The sequence below is a fragment of the Gymnodraco acuticeps genome, unplaced genomic scaffold (assembly GCF_902827175.1).
Source record: "Gymnodraco acuticeps unplaced genomic scaffold, fGymAcu1.1, whole genome shotgun sequence".
In the NCBI taxonomy this organism is placed as follows: domain Eukaryota; kingdom Metazoa; phylum Chordata; class Actinopteri; order Perciformes; family Bathydraconidae; genus Gymnodraco; species Gymnodraco acuticeps.
In genome coordinates, this window is record NW_022989977.1 from 3,030,940 (window position 1) to 3,050,625 (window position 19,686).

General features: G+C 38.6%; 2 protein-coding genes across 2 annotated transcripts; both read left to right on the plus strand.

Moving 5' to 3' along the window:
• The first annotated feature begins 44 nt into the window (after positions 1 to 44).
• lamtor2 (late endosomal/lysosomal adaptor, MAPK and MTOR activator 2) lies at positions 45 to 7,242 on the plus strand. Its single transcript, XM_034211302.1, has 4 exons — positions 45 to 278; positions 5,811 to 5,973; positions 6,065 to 6,154; positions 6,704 to 7,242. Exons 1-4 carry the CDS (start codon positions 211 to 213, stop codon positions 6,758 to 6,760), a joined length of 378 nt encoding a protein of 125 aa, XP_034067193.1. The 5' UTR covers positions 45 to 210; the 3' UTR covers positions 6,761 to 7,242.
• A 1,558-nt stretch (positions 7,243 to 8,800) lies between these two features.
• rab25b (RAB25, member RAS oncogene family b) lies at positions 8,801 to 18,883 on the plus strand. The gene is made up of 5 exons (XM_034211479.1): positions 8,801 to 9,091; positions 14,661 to 14,856; positions 16,950 to 17,143; positions 17,506 to 17,586; positions 18,099 to 18,883. Exons 1-5 carry the CDS (start codon positions 9,055 to 9,057, stop codon positions 18,215 to 18,217), a joined length of 627 nt encoding a protein of 208 aa, XP_034067370.1. The 5' UTR covers positions 8,801 to 9,054; the 3' UTR covers positions 18,218 to 18,883.
• The last annotated feature ends 803 nt before the right edge of the window (positions 18,884 to 19,686 follow it).

Here is a 19,686-nt window from a genome sequence, read left to right on the forward strand (position 1 = left end):
ATATTTGGCACATTTAGCTTTAGTAGGAAGTAAATCCCGTCAAAGCCTACAATACCCACAATGCATTGGGAAGATAGCCGGAAATGGAAGGAGGCAGTCAGCTGACTGTGTTGTTGAATAGTTTTTGACTGTTTAAACGCAGTTGTTTAGTCATTTAAGAATTTAAGTTTAGGGTTGTTTGCATTGTTATATGTTAGTGAGTTGCTAGCTATGTTACGACCAAAGGCATTAACGCAGGTTCTCAGCCAGGCGAACACAAACGGAGTCCAGAGCACACTGTGAGTACATTTAGCTAGCTAGCGACATGCTAATCATTATTACTACGTGTGTTCATTTGTTTTATTGACGTTGTACGAGTTCCGTCAACATATTGTTCTAGTGTTAAGTATTATATTGATAAACAGATAATACCCCCGTAGCAGGTATAACAATCTTAGTTATTAACCAAGATGTATTTTTCAGTAGTAAATATTTGCTATGTTATATGTAAGCATCTCTGTAGTGATTACACCTTACATCTAAATATAGGGCTGTAATTAACTGAGTAATGTTAACTCGTTATTGTCGATCGTAGTCACTGTGTATATAAAACGTCAGAAAATAGACGACCATGTGTTCCGGATTGACTGGTTCCCCGATCAACTGGTTGACAGATGTGGAGGCGTGGCCTCGACTGAAATACACATTTCGATCGCTTCTTCTGTCGTTTACATACATCTTTTGGTATATTTGGCTGGATAGGAACACTTTGATGCACATTCAGTACCAGTGTGTGAGGTTGTGCTTACGATGGCAATATCCGAACGCGAACAGCGAGGACTACAAAAAGAAAAACGAGTTGATCGGGGATGTCTGTTCAAAACATTGCGAGCTCCAATAAATCAATTAAACCAGCTATTGTTGCTAGACTTATTTCTGAATATCGTTCTTAATGTGATACCAAGTCCATCTGAGACCTGTGTACACCTTCAGACAGCCTCCAAGTGAAGCACATGTTCTTTACTCACAGTTTGAAAGCAGCGTGGAGAAGTCTTCAGCTGTGTTAAGCTGTGATCCGCTCGAATAAATCCTTAAAACCAGCTATTGTTGCCCGATTTATCACTGAATATCGTTCATAATGTGATACCAAGTCCATCTGAGACATGTGTACACCTTCAGACAGCCTCCCAGTGAAGCGTACGTTGTTTACTCAGAGTTTGAAAGCAGCGTGGAGAAGTCTTCAGCTGTGTTAAACTGTTCCTCTCAGGTAAACTGTGATTCGCCCATGGGAAAATGGGATCCGCCCAGATGAAACTGTGTTACGACTTCTGTGGCTATCTACCAGCGATCATGTTTAATATGAAAGACACACACATCTACATCCCTTATAAAAACAGTATTCTGCAGCACTCATCCAGATCAAATGTGACTGTTAACTCGTTTTGCAAAGATAGCAGCAGAAATGTCATTGCTGCATGTGCAGGGATATTAGACTTTAAAATGCTGATGGGTCATTAATGTTGGTCTCGGCAAACAATATTAGGAATCCTCTATTCAAACCACATAATATTCAGTGTCCATCGACATGAAAATAACAAAAAAGTTCATGCTGGACTCAAACCCGAGTCCCAACAGCAAAAGTCACTCCAGCCCTGCGCGTCATGAGTGCGCCACAGATCAACACGACGTATCGAACCACCACACTATAATATTTTAGATTAACCTTGTTAAAAAGTTACAGAAAAATGCAACCCGACCATCATTTATAATGTGAGCGAATGTACACTTTAAGCCATATAATATACATATTATAATATAGTATAGCCTACTGACTGAGGTCTGTATCAAGCCTCATTAAGACCCACCGAGATCAGATATCCTAGTTTATCAGCCTGCGAGCCCACATTATGTTGTGATAAGTGTTAGTTTTACATATAAGTGTGTTAAGGTTAATCTAAAAATATTATAGTGTGGTGGTTCGATACGTCGTGTTGATCCGTGGCGCACTCATAACGCCCAGGGCTGGAGTGACTTTTGCTGTTGGAACTCGGGTTTGAGTCCAGCATGAACTTTTTTGTTATTTTCATGTCGATGGACACTGAATATTATGTGGTTTGAATAGAGGATTCCTAATATTGTTTGCTGAGACCAACATTAATGACCCATCAGCATTTTAAAGTCTAATATCCCTGCACATGCAGCAATGACATTTCTGCTGCTATCTTTGCAAAACGAGTTAACAGTCACATGTTATCTGGATGAGTGCTGCAGAATGCCGTTTTTATAAGGCATGTAGATGTGTGTGTCTTTCATATTAAACATGATCGCTGGTAGATAGCCACAGAAGTCGTAACCCAGTTTCATCTGGGCGGATCCCATTTTCCCATGGGTGGATCACAGTTTACCTGAGAGGAACACAGTTTAACACAGCTGAAGACTTCTCCACGCTGCTTTCAAACTCTGAGTAAACAACGTATGCTTCACTAGGAGGCTGTCTGAAGGTGTACACATGTCTCAGATGGACTTGGTATCACATTATGAACGATATTCAGTGATAAATCGGGCAACAATAGCTGGTTTTAAGGATTTATTCGAGCGATCACAGTTTAACACAGCTGAAGGACTTCTCCACGCTGCTTTCAAACTGTGAGTAAAGAACATGTGCTTCACTTGGAGGCTGTCTGAAGGTGTACACAGGTCTCAGATGGACTTGGTATCACATTAAGAACGATATTCAGAAATAAGTCTGGCAACAATAGCTGATTTAAATGATTTATTGGAGCTCGCAATGTTTTGAACAGACATCCCCGATCAACTCGTTTTTCTTTTTGTAGTCCTCGCTGTTCGCGTCCGGATATTGCCATCGTAAGCACAACCTCACACACTGGTACTGAATGTGCATCAAAGTGTTCCTATCCAGCCAAATATACCAAAAGATGTATGTAAACGACAGAAGAAGCGATCGAAATGTGTATTTCAGTCGAGGCCACGCCTCCACATCTGTCAACCAGTTGATCGGGGAACCAGTCAATCCGGAACACCATGCTGTTATAATTTGAAAGGTGACATTTTGTAATATCCCATCACAAAGAAAAACCTTACATAAAAGTCAGTCAATGCTTTCCAAAAGCACGAGCAGTGAACTCCAGGCCCACGTGACTGAACTCACAATTGAAAGAAACAGACTAAGAAATGACGTAAGCTCCATGATCAAAACTGCCAAAAAGAATTTCATCAATGTCAAAACTGAGGAAAACAAAAATAAACCCCGTGAACTTTGGAAATGACTCAATAACCAGCTTGGCTGCAGTAAAAAACTCAAAACGAGATTTTCTAACTTAAACATAAAGACAGATAACAGGCTCATCACAGACAAACTGGATGTGGCCAAGTACTTGAACATTTTTTTCACAAACATAGCCACAACTCTTGTAAATAAATTACCCTCCCACTCAGAGCTTTTTGGAGTAGATCACATCATGACCTACTACAAAAACCTAGGGGTACGCAAAGATGATTTCAGTCTAGCAAGGGTAACAACAGCAGAGGTACTCATTAAACTGAGCACCCTCCAACCTAACAAGGCCACTGGCCACGACAATATCCCCTCCAAATTCCTCAGAGACTCAGCAACCGCCATCTCACCAGTCATAGCTCACATAATTAACCTCTCCATAAAACAGGGAAAAGTACCCAAAGACTTCAAAATTGCAAGAGTAACCCCCCTGCACAAAAAGGGCAGCAAATTGGACCCAGGCAACTACCGCCCTGTTTCTATACTTACCTCCATCTCGAAAGTCATGGAAAAAATAGTATATGAACAGGTCGAAAAGTACCTCGCGGAAAATAAACTAATCTATGAATTTCAATCTGGCTTTAGAACATCCCACTCCACTGACACATGCCTTCTTTATTTGAGCGACCACATCAAACAAGAGGTGGACGAGGGCAAGTACTGCGGCATGGTGATGCTGGACCTACAAAAGGCTTTCGACACTGTCAATCACCCCATTCTGATTGACAAGCTAAAAGCAATTGGTTTTGATAAACTATCGGTGAGCTGGATGCAATCCTACCTGGAGGGGAGAGAACAGATGGTGGAGGTAAACGGTACTCTGTCCCCCCCCCTCCCAGTGAGCTGTGGTGTTCCACAAGGAAGCATATTAGGTCCGTTACTGTTCCTAATTTATGTAAATGACATGTCATCAGCATGTGACTGCAACTTGTTCCTGTTCGCGGACGACTCAGCCCTGCTGGTCTCTGACAGGAACAGGTTGCAGGTTGAAAAAACCCTCAGCTCCGAGCTCGGCAGAATCTGCACCTGGCTCGCCGATAATAATATCATTACACCTGGGTAAAACAGAGTCCATTCTCTTCGGTTCGAAACATAATCTCAGCAATTCCGACGACTTCTCAGTTGCAGTGGGTGACATTATTGTCACAAGTAAGAAGGAAATTACATACCGAGGATCTATTCTTGAGGCAAACCTCTCCTGTGACAAAATGGCATCCAATGTAATAAAAAAAGTCAATCAAAGAACTAGATTCCTATACCGGATCTCCTCTCTGGTAAACAAAAACACCCTGAAAACTCTGGCAGGAGCACTCATTCAAGGGTACTATGACTATGCTTGCACGTCATGGTACCATAGCACCTCCAAGGCGCTAAAAATAAAACTTCAAACATCGCAAAATAAACTGGTCAGACTACTGCTTGACCTTTCATCTAGAACCCACCTCACCTCTGCCCACTTTGACAACCTAGGATGGCTTAGAGTAGACGACAGAGTACAGCTACTTGCAATGGGCCTGGTCTACAAGATCCACTACACCTCTATGGTACCCATGTACATGTCAAAATTCTTCCCAAAGGTCAAGGAATACCATGATCATAACACCAGAGGGAGCTCCACAAATCATGTGAAACCCAGATTTGGCACAAAAAAGGGGGAATACACGTTTCGCAATTATGCCACATCAAGGTGGAACGCTCTTCCCACAACTGTAACGATGATGTCTTAAATGTCCGGTTAGGATGTATTAGAACGAAATCTAAAATTAAAATTGTAAATAAGCAATCTGTATATAAAAAACCACCTGTATGTAAATTGTAAATAAGCCATCTGAATGTCAAATATGTCTTATATGTCTTAAATGATATGATGAATTGGAAATGGGGGACCCTGATGTAAACAAGACGAAAGTCTTTCTCTGGTCTGCATCCCCTTAACAATTGTATGTTTTGAGCTGTACTGTACTGTACCCAATATACAAGCTGTTAATAAACTTTTCAATCAATCAATCAAACATTGGTACAGATGAGGAGCTGGTATTGCTATTTTTTAAAATATATTTAAAATATTTTTTTATAATCAAAACATTTCCTTATCAGTTTTTTGTTATCTATCCATTTCAGTTCACCATTTACTGCATTTCTACAGATTCCTTTGATTTGTTGTTCTTATTTATTATAAACAGTCATTGTTTTTTTAATTGGCATTCAAACTGACATAGTTCAGCCATTTTAGTCTACTTCATATGCGTTATACACTATGGTTAATTTGGTAGATAATAATAATACATTCAATGTATATAGCGCTTTTCCTGGTGCTCAAAGCACTTTACAAGCAAGTAAAGAAGATAAATATAAATATATATATATATATATATATATATATATATATATATATATTTATATTCAAATAGTGAACCACGTTGGATAGCTTGATAGAGATAGTTTGAGTACATCTATATACTGAGAGTCTATGCTAAAGCTTTTTAACATGTTCGTCTTCTCAATACTGAAACTTTCAACTCTACCTTTTCTCCAGCTTACTGAATAATGAAGGATCACTCCTGGCCTACTCTGGGTACGGAGATACTGATGCACGGGTGACAGCTGCCATTGCTAGCAACATCTGGGCAGCCTACGACAAGAACGGCCACCAAGCCTTTAACGAAGACAAACTGAAATTCATTCTCATGGATTGTATGGTAAGACATTATTTTTTAGGTATGTCATGAATTTGTGTGATATGAATAGTTTATATAGGGACTCATTTTCACTTACTGTTTTGTCTCTCAGGAGGGGAGAGTGGCCATCACCCGCGTCGCCAACCTGCTACTGTGTATGTACGCCAAAGAGACAGTGGGTTTTGGAATGCTTAAAGCCAAGGTGAGTTTTTCATCAGTCGATGCCAAAATCACATAATGGTTCCCTATACAACCAATGTCCTGCCTTTACTTCCATGGAATTAGTTGTACTGGCCAATGTCATTTATATAATCCCTGTTATACAAATGATATTGAAGGTACTCTTCCTCCATCATGTCATAGTCAATAGTAGTTTATAACTTAATATAGCAACAAGTGAACGTGTTGGACACAGCTGTTCATGGGATATGTAAAGATGGAGGTTTGCAAGCCCCATACCCATGTGTACCCTCATCTTTTTAAATAGAAACATGATGGGTTTCTGCAGCGTTAATGTTGATCCCGGTGAATAATTCAACCCCTGTGGACATTCAAAAAGTACTAGTATTGAGAAGTTAAAATGACCAAATATTTGACTTTTCTTGCAGGAAATGTTGTCATATAGAGGAAGCCATATACTACAGCTTGTTACACTACAACTCATAAGGCAAAGGCTTAAACTAGTTCAGCATAACTCGTCAATCTGAATGCAGCCTTTGTCAGAATTGTTCTGTGTATGTTGTGTTTACAGGCAGAAGCTCTGGTGCTGTACCTGGAGGAACCATTAACACAAGTAGCAGCATCCTAGTGGAGATGTGACTGAAGCTCTGCCTGTTGCCTATGTGTGCATGGGGAAAATACATCATGTGACCCAGGCATTTCATGGACTACTGTAACATTCTGTGTACATGCATATATCTATGTGTGTGTGTTGGATTGAGGGGGGTTAGTGTATTTATATTCATGGTATTGAAACTATTAAGTTGTATTGAGTTTCTATTGATTTGCCCAGCTTTATGACTCTTGTGCTCATCTAATTGTCTGTTCTGAAAGTCCACATTAATTGTTAATAGTAAGTTAAGTGTACAACTGCTGAAATGATCCGATCCACTGTATCTACGGTTGATTAATTCATTTGCAGGTTAAGCTCAGGCAACTAAGCAGACGATGTAACACCTTGAACCCTGTCGGTGGAGTCAAATGGTTTCTGAAAACGTTCAGGACAATGCAGTTGAGTTCATTTGTTTTGTTTCAAAGCTATCAAATAAACAACTTTTGGTTTCATATTAACTTTTTTATCTTGTTTTCATTCTCTGCACTGGTGCTTGGTGTGAGTGCTACTCTTTTGGATGAATGTAAAGCTACAATATCAGGTCTACCTGGATTTTTAGAATAAGAATTTGAAAGTTGACAAAGTTGAAGTTTTCTTTGGTACAAATTAAATTGAGAAGTTTTCACTTTCATCATGGCAACATTGTTAGACACAGATAACTTAACAAATACAGAGCTAAAAGAGGCCGATAAAGCTTTTATGGCCCTAAACATAAACCTTTAAAACTCCAGACAGTTTGAGTGACCTTGAGCTCTTTGGCAAAGGAGAATTGGAGGAACATGAAAGATGGCTGATTAAATTAATCAAAATAAGTCTCAAAGTCATATACACTTGAAAGAAATGAAGGCTTATTTCAACAAGGCATTTTAAAGGACCTTATTCAGTGATACTCAATTTACTTTCCACTGGCCACATTCATTCTCTGTGCTTTCAAAGTTAATTGTGTGCCAGGGTGCATTAACAATGAAAAAAACATCAAAATAGACCAGAAGATTTAATTCAACATTTTAGAAAATAAATATATGCCCCATGAAAAAAAGTCTAAACTGAACTACACGGTACCACCCAGGAATGGGGATATTCAGATCCTTAAATGTGTGTTTTTCACAATATCTTTAATACGCTTGATCTTTGGTCACTTGTAGAGATGGTTTGTGTTAATAGTTTATGTTTACGAATCATTAAATCACTTGAGTCATTGCAGGATAGAATAAGTTATGTTTAATGTTGTTTAAACTCTCAAACAAAAGCCTTTACAACTAAAATGCATTTTTGAATGCAGTAAAGGGACTGTGTCAAGGTTTGTGCCAAACTAATTCCTAGTTAAGTGATGTTAATGAGTCAGTTAATTTGAAAATAACATTGATTATGGGCCTTTCCATGTTTGATTATACTATATTTTCCCTATATATCACCCAGTCCTCCTGTCATGTTCAAAACTGGTCCAAGGAAAAAAGCAAGTTGAGTATCCCTGACTAATTGTTTAAATAGAGAATATGAACATACCTGGATTTTTTTAAATAATTATGAAGAACAAATGTATTACTCTTTCTTGGCTAAATGAGATGGACATATGAGTCTGAAGATAATATAATATATGATGTACTTTATTAATCCCAATTTGGGAAAACATGTTGTTGCAGCAGCATAAATAGAAACAAGGCATTGCACATAATAACAAATTAAAAGAGTAGAAATAAACAATTCTAAAATATAAACATCTCAAAATAGAAGGTGCTTTTAGTTATTTGTATTTGCGGTATAATATAATAAACCTACCATGTTCATACTGGTTTATGCTGGGATTTAGTGTTTTGCTTCATTTAGTGATGAAGCAATACACTTGCTTCCTGCTTCCTGCATGCATTACTCGTATTGGTCCAGCAGGAGGCACCTGGCAGCCCTCAGCCTTACCTGCCCCACCTGTCCAACCTGCCTGCAGGAAGCCCCGCCCCCTCAGCTGCTGCCCCACCACTCCCTGACAGGAGCCCCGCCCCCGCAGCACAACAACCTGGATACACTCAGCATGTCTTGTTCAAACAAGCCAGCTTTCTATCACCTCAGATAGGGAAGGGTAGCAGAAGGGCAGAAAACTGGCGACTGGCATTCATGTGTTGAAACATTTCTGCAGCCATTTTTCCTTCCTGAAGCCTGAGGATCTGAGAGGCAGACTGCGGTGAGAGCCAGTATCGTCTTACATCCTGCAGGAGTGTGTGAGTGCTGGAGACACGGCAGTAAACCGAGGGGAGGCAACACTGGATGGACAGAATATGGGGTCAGATGAGGCTTACAACTTTGTCTTTAAGGGTGAGTGCAAGTTCTCCTGCTTACTTGATCCAAACCCCAGATACATCCCTAAAGTTTGAAAGGTTTTATGTTCTGTGATGTTCCTTTGTCCTTTAAATTATACTTCCTTGTTTATGATTAACCTGGTTGTTTGCATGCTAGGAACAGGGATATGTGTGGTGTGGTTACAAAATGCAATACATATTTAGTAATAAACATTTTACAACTCAATCCGTATAATAAAACAACACATGGTAAAACACAGATAATACAGCTATACGCCTGAATCTATATGTATATGAACAGTTCAGTCAGCTGATTAGATGTTGGATGTTGATGTTTGGCAAGTTTTAAGGTGAGTTTTATTACTACAAAGTTGAATTGTACTACAATCACATTGCAGGTTCAGCACTTTTCTCTGGGAGTACATGGGAAGCATACACCACATTTTGTTCAAACCAGGATGTGTACTTAAAATCCTTGTATCCGTTTATTTGCAACATAACAATGTTGTAACATAGAGTTTCTAGTTTAACACCCTGTGTCACAGCAAAGACACATAGTTCATCACTCGTAAAAGACAATACATCCAGTTTGTAACAGTGTTCTTTAATAAGAAGCAGATGCTCTCACTCACTTTATTCATTCTGCACTAAACCTTCATAGCACTATAATAATTTCTTATATGCAGCTTGGTAAGGTACCAGATGGCTCTTAGCAGATGTAAGTGAAAGTCATTCAGAGAGGTGATTTGGTTCAGGTGGTTTGACATTTGGGTACAAACTGCCATGCTGATAAAAGGCACTGCAGGTGAATGTGAAATCCAAAGAATCGGTATCCTAAACATCAAACAGCATCACATGCACTGGTCCCACTGCAACATTAGCAATAGCTTAAGAATCATAAAAGAGTTTGATATCATTTCCTGTCTGTATCTATTGTCAAAGCTATCAGAAATGGCCAATAATAATCTTTTCAATGGTAAACCTGCACAGATGAGTTAAGTTGACAGAAAAAAAACGTGTCCAACTATTTAGTTTAATAGTACAAAAGTGGCACAATATGCTGTGTTCTGCATCTCAAAAAAGATATTGCTGGCTTGTCCTTGTTTTATAACATAGTAACCTGCATATCTCTGGGACATTTATAGACATCACCTTGGACTTGGATGGATATGTTTCACTAGTATCTGACATTTTAACGATCCAACAATTAATCAATTCATCTAGAAAACAATTGGCAGATGTTTTGATTCTTTCTGTCTCACAGGAGCAGAGGATTAGCCTGTGGTTGAGTTGCAGTTTCTGATGGGGCTGAACAGTCAAACTCAGTCCAGTCCAAGAGTGGCAGGCCCTGTCTAGACTCTATGTATATGTGTAATCTGCACCTGGTAATGATGACAATCTCTCAGCCCTTTTTATAAAAGTAAGGGGAAGTACAGTCAGTACAACATAACACCCTTTACTCTGGTTTAGTTAAAAAGGAACAAAAAAGATAACTTCATATTTTAAAACTTTGGGAAACATGCTTTTTTGCTGTCTTACTGAAGGTTACACAAGAAGATGGACAGTTATGTTTTACAGTAAATATAAAGCAGTAGTTTAGTTTAGCTTAGCATAAAAACTGGCTCTATCCAAAGATGGCAAAATGTACCTTCTAGCACCGTTAAAGATTACTAGTTTTTAACACATTAAGTCCAATTTGTTTAATCTGTGCAAAGACTTCAGTGTTAAATTAACAACGCATGCCTTTAAAGAGCCTTACAGTATACGTGCAGGACATTGCTACATATCCCCCAGTCTCCAGTCTTGGCTAAGCTAAGCTAACTGTCTGCGGGTTGTGGAGTCTTATATTTATCATACAGGTGGCTTTTGATTTTCTCTAGTTAACTCTTTAAATAAAAGCAAATAAGCGTAGCCTATTACCCAAACTAATAAACTGTTCTTTTAATGTGGAAAATAAATAATAATAATAATAATAATAATAATGGATGCAGTAACGGGAGCTGGAAAATTAAACTCCTTCTTAAGGAGTTTAAGAAGGAGTGCTCCTTCGTAGTGTGTGTTATCTTGCAGGTTTTCATTCCCCCCAGTGATTCACAGAAAGCTCAGAGAACTAATCAGTAAAATCAGATTACATGCTCTCGTGCCCCTATATACTGTACATGGCAACATTGCAGAAGAAGTTTAATTATTATCACTTCACAACAACTAAAGAGAATCAGTTGCAAAAATAACATCTAAAGACGTAAAATATAGGGCAGAAGTTAAAATATATCGAAAAAATATAACTTTATTGCATATACAATTTATTATCTTGTGTCAGACACAGTAATGGAAAAATGAATAAAATAATATAAACAGATGGATAATAAGTGCATATTCATAATCAGATGAAATAAACATACATAGCAATGTAAGCAGTTGTAAAACAGTAAATAAAAGTAAGCCTATGCAAAGGTTAAGGGACACTAGTGATACAGTAAGGACGATGCAGGAGTGAGTTTATTTTATGCAAGGGTTTTTTAGTTTTGCCAACCACTCAACATGTGTATATAATGAGATAACTAGACATTTCTAAAGAAAATATAAGAAACAATACAATAATGAATATTTTGAACACTTGCATATGTGAATATTGTCGAGGCATGAAACCTTGTTGTTGATTCTACTCCTTAATCACATTTCAACCAGGACTTCAGTGCAGTTCTGTTACATTACCTGTCCTGCAGGTCATTCAAATCAAAACAAAAGGAAAGGTTAATACTCCCTGCATTGCATCAAGTGCTTCCCAGTTTTCTCAGAATCAACAAACCAGGCTTGAAGGCCTCTTGTCCTGCATCGCCATAGAAACCAGTTGTTGGTTTTGTTTGCATAAGAAGTCACTGAGTAGTGGAGGAGAGGAGGGGGAGAGCAGCTTTCTCACCTCACCCGCTGAGAGAAAGAGCAGTAGTGGTCTGGCTGCAGAGTGAACAATTACCTTAAACAAGCAAGAGTAGAACAACTTGTAAAACATTCTTTGCCACAATTGCAGACTTCAGGTTAGACATACTGTAAATCAAGCACTGGGGCAGAAGTGGTTAGGAAAATATTTTTGTATCTGTTGTTGTGTGACAGGTGAATAGTAAACTAGTGACGTGTTGTTTATTTGAACGAATTGTTGGTTCAGGGTGGCTTGGAAAGTTGAAGTCAAAGTTCCTTTTGGACTGTGGAAAGGAAAACGGTTAAAAGACAGTCTCACTATTAGGTCAATTAAGTTACTGTTCTGGCACTTTACCTCAGATAACATGACCTTCATCAGTAAACAAGGTGTGGCTGATCATGTGTTTGAAAGCATGTAAACATTATGATGGGTCTTGGTGTAAGATTGCTCTCAGACAGCAATTTATTCAGGGAATGTACAACCAGTTCAGATCCTCCACCCATTGAAATGGATATTATTCTATTGGATGTTGTTTTTCTAGGAGTCAGATACAAAATATAAATGCAATATGTTTTGGAAGTATCACTTCATTCATTGATATGATATATAACTAGTCCTGATAGATCAATAATCAGAAGGCTATTTATTGTAATTTTGAGTTAGGCATTTTGTTGTCACGCTCAGAAAAAAAAATGTAATACAAATATTTTGAAGACTATTGATTTATAAGTGCATTTAGAGTAGAAATCCACCATTACAATATTTGTTTTGTGTTTGCAACATGATTGGGTTGTGTTAAACAACCTTTTGAGCAAATAATCCATTGCTAGTAAGAGCCTGGATTTGAAATCATTAAGTAAAAGTACAAAAGGCTAAAGCAAAATGTACTCTTGTGCAGAATATGTAAGAATCAATTATCAACACTCTTAGGTTAAATACAAATCCCCCTACCAGCACCAATGTGGCTCACTAATTAACATGTTATATCTGTATTAAAGGAAAATGTGTGGTGTAATTTAGTTTAAACACTTGAAACAGCTAGCCTCGCCCTGTTTAATTCCAAAAGCTTGTGACATAAAACTCCCGGTTAAACCTTATTTTAACCTTTTGGACAGAGATGGACTAGCTGTTTCCCCCTGCTTCCAGTAAATGCTAAGCAACATGTTTAGTGTACAAACATATTGATAGTGGTATCACTATTCTGAAAATAATTTAAAGCATATTTTCCAAAATGTCTCCCAAATCCCATCACACCCTAACTCTATACTTAATGGCTGTCGAGATGTCACAAGAAGTAGGATTATTATCTCTAAATTCACCAGCTCACACCCTGAGCAATAAGCTGTGACTGTGTCTTATGTGCAGTGATCCCAGTGCTATGTGTTCACAGTCATATTTTCCCATTCTGTGCCAATTAGGCCAAGCCTTTTTCTTTTTGAGTCAACCACTAACAACTGAAACCCAAACATTAGTCACTGAAATGCACAGAGGGGGTTTCTGTGTTATTTCCCGTCCTTTTTGCTCAGTAGCTCGGTTCTTCTGACCAAGATAAAAGGCAGTGGCAGCTAAACTTGTTCTGCCTGATTTGGAATCACCTTACACTCAGAGACTGTTTCATTTCCTGAAACAAAGGTTTACTTGTGAGAGGTTTTTACCTTAAAAGTTTTCAGCCTTTCCGAGAGGGAAGTATGTCCTCCCCCTTTAGGAAAGTTCATACATGTTTTGCTAAAATAGGTTTCTAAAACATCAATAACTCACACCACGAGTGATGCATGACTGATAGTTGTGCTGCACAGCTTCAATGACACTCTTAGCCAACTTAAAGGAAATTACAGGCAAATGCAGACATCCCTGGTGAAAGAAAACTACATGAAATCTTCCAAATATCGATTGCAAAATCCACATCTCTGCCCCAATGAGTGAAGGTTTTAATCTTGCTTGTACTCTGCTTCCTTTACTTGGCATCTTCACTCTTCAGTGTGAAAATAAAAAGATAAACCAAAAAAAATTCACCATATTTTAGAATTGGCATCTCACCAGTGCATGCTGGGATAGCCTACAGCCCCACATGATCCTCGGTTATCTCCTCACCAATCAATAATCTGGTGTAGTCTCTTTCAGGCCAACAAACCACATTGTTCCCCAGTACTTTCCTCAACATGCCTTCTCATGCCTGCCTGCTTAAAACCATTAACCTATTTACAATGAGGGTGTGGTGCTGTTTTTCATTTGTATTAAATAGGACATGTCTTAGACAGGTACTAAGATTTATGGAACAACAAAGAAAGGCACGCCTATACTAAAGGCTTTGAATATAAAAGACTGAAAAGGAGGAACTGGAAAAAACTACATCTGCTATTATTAGGCTTTGTAAATTAGTCTAGTCTCTTTTATCCAAGAAATACAAGGTTTGGTATGCCACAACCAAACTATATTCAATAGAGATACTCTAGGAGGTATACATATTTCACTGTTGACATGCAGTATGTATCTGTTTTGTTTATTTGTACATTTGAATGTGTAATACTTGTGGACATGCTGCTGTGACAATATAATTTCCCAAACCGGGCTCCACAAAAGTATATCTTATATCTCTTATCAAACCCAAATATCTCAAAAGGAAAAAACTTGTGTTCACTTTGTGTTCTCTGTTTTCTGTCCTCCGCAGTGGTTCTAATAGGAGAATCTGGTGTAGGAAAGAGCAATCTGCTGTCCCGCTTCACCAAAAACGAGTTCAACCATGACAGCCGAACAACCATCGGGGTGGAGTTCAGCACGCGCACCGTCCAGCTCAGCGGCATCACCATCAAGGCCCAGATCTGGGACACGGCCGGGCTGGAGCGATACCGTGCCATCACTTCTGCGTGAGTGTCAAGACCCTCACAGCTCTCATAGATCCATTAGTGTATACATGTTTACTCCTCCACACAAACACACAAACACACACACACACACACACACACACACACACACACACACACACACACACACACACACACACACACACGCACACACACACACACACACACATATGAGTCCGATAGCCCTTTATGTATGATGTAACACGTCTTGTGGTTGTATTATTTTCAGGATACTTCATGTCAGTAAAGTCATTAACATATTTGTGTAATTAACAATGATATCTAGCTGCATTCATGTTTTTTTTAATATTTCATTTTAGAGTTTTCAAAATTACAAAAATGATTAATTCTAAAAATGTAATACAACCACACACAAAAGAAAACAACAAAGTAAATAATTATAATAATGATAATTACATATATTATAAAAGCACACAATTCTTATATTAGCAGCATTAATATGTAGTACACAGTGCCTGTATGCCCCATTTAGGCTGTGTGGCAAACAGGTACTGTAGAGAGACAACATTTAATCTGAAGCTACACCCAGTTAGTTTATGTTAGTTTAGCTTAAAGACTGAAGGGAAACCGCTAGACTCAGTATAGCCACAGTCATCATTGGCAAACTGGTTTTTGCACCACTGCTTAATTCATTATTGGAAACAATAGGCTAATGCAACAGGGAGTAACTAAGCCTAAATGTCTTAATAACGCAACTTTCAGTAACATCGTATAGCCTATGCATTTCCCTTACAGGTTTAGTCATTACTAAATTAGCATACATGTACGTTATGCCAGCAGATGTAATGCTTTGAAAATTGCACTTCTTTACATTACATGTTACTTGTGTTAGACGTTTTTATCCAAAGCGACTTACATACTCAATACTGTGGGCAATCCCCACAGGAGCAATTTGGGGTGAAGTGTCTTGCCCAGGGACACAACGACATGCTGACTGCAGTGGGGTTTGAACCTGTGCTCCTCTGATCCGAACACCATCGCACTAGTCCACTGCGCCACAGCCTGCATTGGTTCCCTCTTTAGAACCAAGCCTACAGATATTCAAAGCAGTTGTGTTTTTTTGGATCAACATTTTCAGTTGCTTTCTTGCTCAATAGTTGTTGTGCAACCTGTATGTCTGCATCCTAAGGTGGTGCTGTTAGTGGCCAATACACACGTAAGAACAGGTATTGAGCTTTAGTTTCCTCATACACTTCCTGAAAAACCGCCTGCACATTCCTGTCTCCTGCACAGACTGTATATATAAAGGTCTTCTGTCAGTTTCCAACAGGCACAATTGTGTCCAAAAATCTAACTGGTTAGGGCAGAGACCTTTATTTAAATACTTGGCCCAGAGCGGGTCTTTGCTCTGTGAGGGTGCTCCAGATTCACTATTTGTTTTAATTAAACTCGAAGGATTAACAGTGTGGAAGCTGGTTTTAAAACAATAGTACCATGTCAATTCTGTTAAGACATGGAAAAATCGGAGGATATGCTACGCTGCCGGATTAGCTCTTTTCTGACAGCTTGGCTTTTTGGAGTAATTATTTGCCGTCTTATTCCAGTGCGCAAATTCTCACTCCCATGGAATTTCCCATTTGTGCTGTAACAAGCAGCTACAACCTATTTAAGCAGAATTCATTATATTGCTGGAAGAAGGGATCAGAAATGTGATTGTAAAGCAAGTATTTGATTGGTTCATGACTTTAGAGCAATCGTCAGTCATTACATATTTTAAGTTGACAGCAGAAGAAACTACTCTTCTTAGTGAAGAAAGAACTATGCTTAAATTTGCCATTATCAATATTTTTGATAGAGCTGAATTTGCTTCAGAAGTTGGTGGAGACCAAAAACAGAGCTGCAATGACTATAAATGTTTGGATTGATTTCATTAGTTGGCCAAAATCCTGACACCAATGATACATTAACACGTGACGCGCCTCGTCCCTCTTACAACCAACCAAACACATTCTCCTAAATCTGCCGCTCTATTTAAGCTGCAAGATCTGCCTGCCTCTGCCTCGCTAATGCTGCTTCTAATAAACATATCAAATGTCTCATGAGGAGTATCTGTAAAGTCGATCTCCTCTGATCAGGTATTACAGAGGAGCTGTTGGAGCCCTGCTGGTCTACGACATCACCAAACACCTCACCTATGAGAGCGTGGAGCGCTGGCTAAAGGAGCTGTACGACCACGCTGACCCCCACATTGTGGTCATGCTGGTGGGCAACAAGACTGACCTGGATTCAGAGAGATCTGTGCCCATCGACGAGGCTAAAGACTATGCCGGTAAAAAGTGTTACCTCTGTGATGAAATTCACTGCATTGTATTTTTATGTTCATTGTTCATAATTAGCTATTGGAAACTAAATGTATGTTGATTCTAGGGAATGTAAATGTGTCTGCTCATCAAACTGTACAAGTTGTCAATGTGACTCAAGTCAAGTTCACATTGGTGACTCTAAATTCCCCTTTTGTTGATTCTTAATTGTAAATAAAGAGAGAAAGAGAAGAGGATCAGTGATGACTCCAAAATCCCCCATTTATTTGAAGATAATATATTAAAAGATCAACAGTGAAATGTTGTGGTTTTGGGACACTAGATAGAAAACGACAATGACTAACTGACACTGCTTATTTGTGCTATCTAGAAAAGAATGGTCTTTTGTATCTGGAGACGTCTGCATTGGAGTCAACTAACGTGGAGGCAGCATTCAACAATGTCCTACAAGGTAATTTTGCTTCAAGTATTTCACTTTTTCCCACTTAAAAGCTGTTACACTCATGTGTGGTTCATGTCCGGATCTGCAGAAGGACAAAGTGAGGCATATTATTCTACCTTGAATGTATTTCCCTCTCTCTCTTGACCCACCTAAGACATGTAAATGAAGAACTGGATGGACAGAATAGGGCTCTCCCTATGAGCTTAAATGTAACCTTAGATGAATACCTACATATTCTCAGCTCAAGTAGGTTGGGAGAAGGTCAAGGTCTAGAAGGGTCAAGATGAAATTACCTTTGGTGGTCCCATGGCAGCCAGATGATCCACTGCCTTAGGTAGAAACAATTTGATGTTGGTAATTGATAACTTTTACCAATCAACTTTTGTAGGATCCTGAAGGTCTGGCTTTTTTTTATAGTATTATCATATGACTATCTTTCCTCTCAAAGCTTAGGAACACTGCAGCATATTTCTATTCTAGCCTAATGTAAATGTATAATACCTATTATTTTTCTGCCACAGAGATTCACAGGAAGGTGAGCAGTAAGGAAGTGGTCCGGGGCTCCATCAGTGCTGTGTCCTTGAACAGCTCCGTAAAAGAAAACACAGAGGACAAGAAGCCCTGCTGCAGGAACATCTGACCACAATGTCCTCCAGGAGCCAAGGGGCCTCAGGGCGGGTGACCTTCAGCCACAAACCTGTACAAAATCTCAGGGAAACGGCATCTGCGGGTGCCTAAATGAATGGTCCTGGCTTAAGAGATGGTGCTTTGAGATGACTGATTTACATGTTTTACAGGCTGTATGATGAATTCAAAAGATGATTGTGAATGACAGTATATGGAGACCAACATCAATCCTTGAAGAGTCTCTGCTGACTATTGAACAAAGTTCAAAAGTAAAACACTTAACCATGTTACCTGCAAGATTATATTTGTATATAATCCATGCACAGAATTGGAGAAACCCAAATACATAATGGTATTTGTAAATGTTAATGACTCATGACTGTTTTATGTTTATTGGTTGGTGACACTATTAGTCTTGGGACGGCGTTATCTCTGTGCCTTTGGTAAAGAATGGTCCAGTGTACTTTCTGCTAAGGTAAATAAGACAGGAAGCGTTGAAGCACCTTTACTTAACATTTAGGAAATTCGACCAGCTCTTATCACTGCTGCCATTTCCAGGTCATTTCAATCCGTCAGGAACCTTCACAAGCAAAAAAAAGGCTTGCTGTCACTGCTGTGTGTGTGCTTGAGCTTATGATTAAGGATGAGAATGTTGAGAAATAAATAATTTATAAAGACAGCTGGACTACTGTGTTTTATTTGTGTCTGATACTAAGAGAAAGGTGTTTTTCCAGAAGACATTTTGATATGTTTAAATAATAAATAATTATGATAAAGCTGAAATCCATTTTGCTTTAGTCATGTATTAAGCATATTGGCTCACTATCACGGTGTAATGAGTTACTGGAAACACTAAAACAGATCAATTGTTAGATTTATAAGTAACGCATGTGCTTTTTTTTACTGTAACAATTAAAGTGTATGTTGTAATTGAGGCCCTTAGAATTCAAGTAATTATTAAATACGTACAATTGACTACATGATTTAATTCAAGTGAAATTGTAGTTTTCAATGCTTGGCCATTGTCATGTTCTAATCCAGGCCCTTTTTAAACAGTTGTACATGAAATGCTTGGCTGCAGCAGAGGTTCATAACCTTAAAGGAACTCCATAATGAGGTATATAAATGCTGTAGACTCCAACATATTAAAATGCAAAGATGTTCAAATAAAAAATGAATTAAGACGCACAGTAGCATCTGCGTTTGACAGACTGGGTCAGGGGTAAGTAACCTTTTCAAGCTTGATATTTATATTTCCTCTGACTGTGCTGCGATAATTAACTGGCCCAATTAATGTTGATAAACTCTGCCAGAATGTTGATGCATGTATTTAATGAGTGCAAAAACCTCTTTATAGGGCTCAGGAGATAATGGTTTAAATGTGTTTCCTTTCTGCTGCAAATGTTACAGTTAAACCATTTTTATAGGAATGAGTGGATTCATCTGATAAGAGACACAGGGAACAGGAGTTGAACCAATATG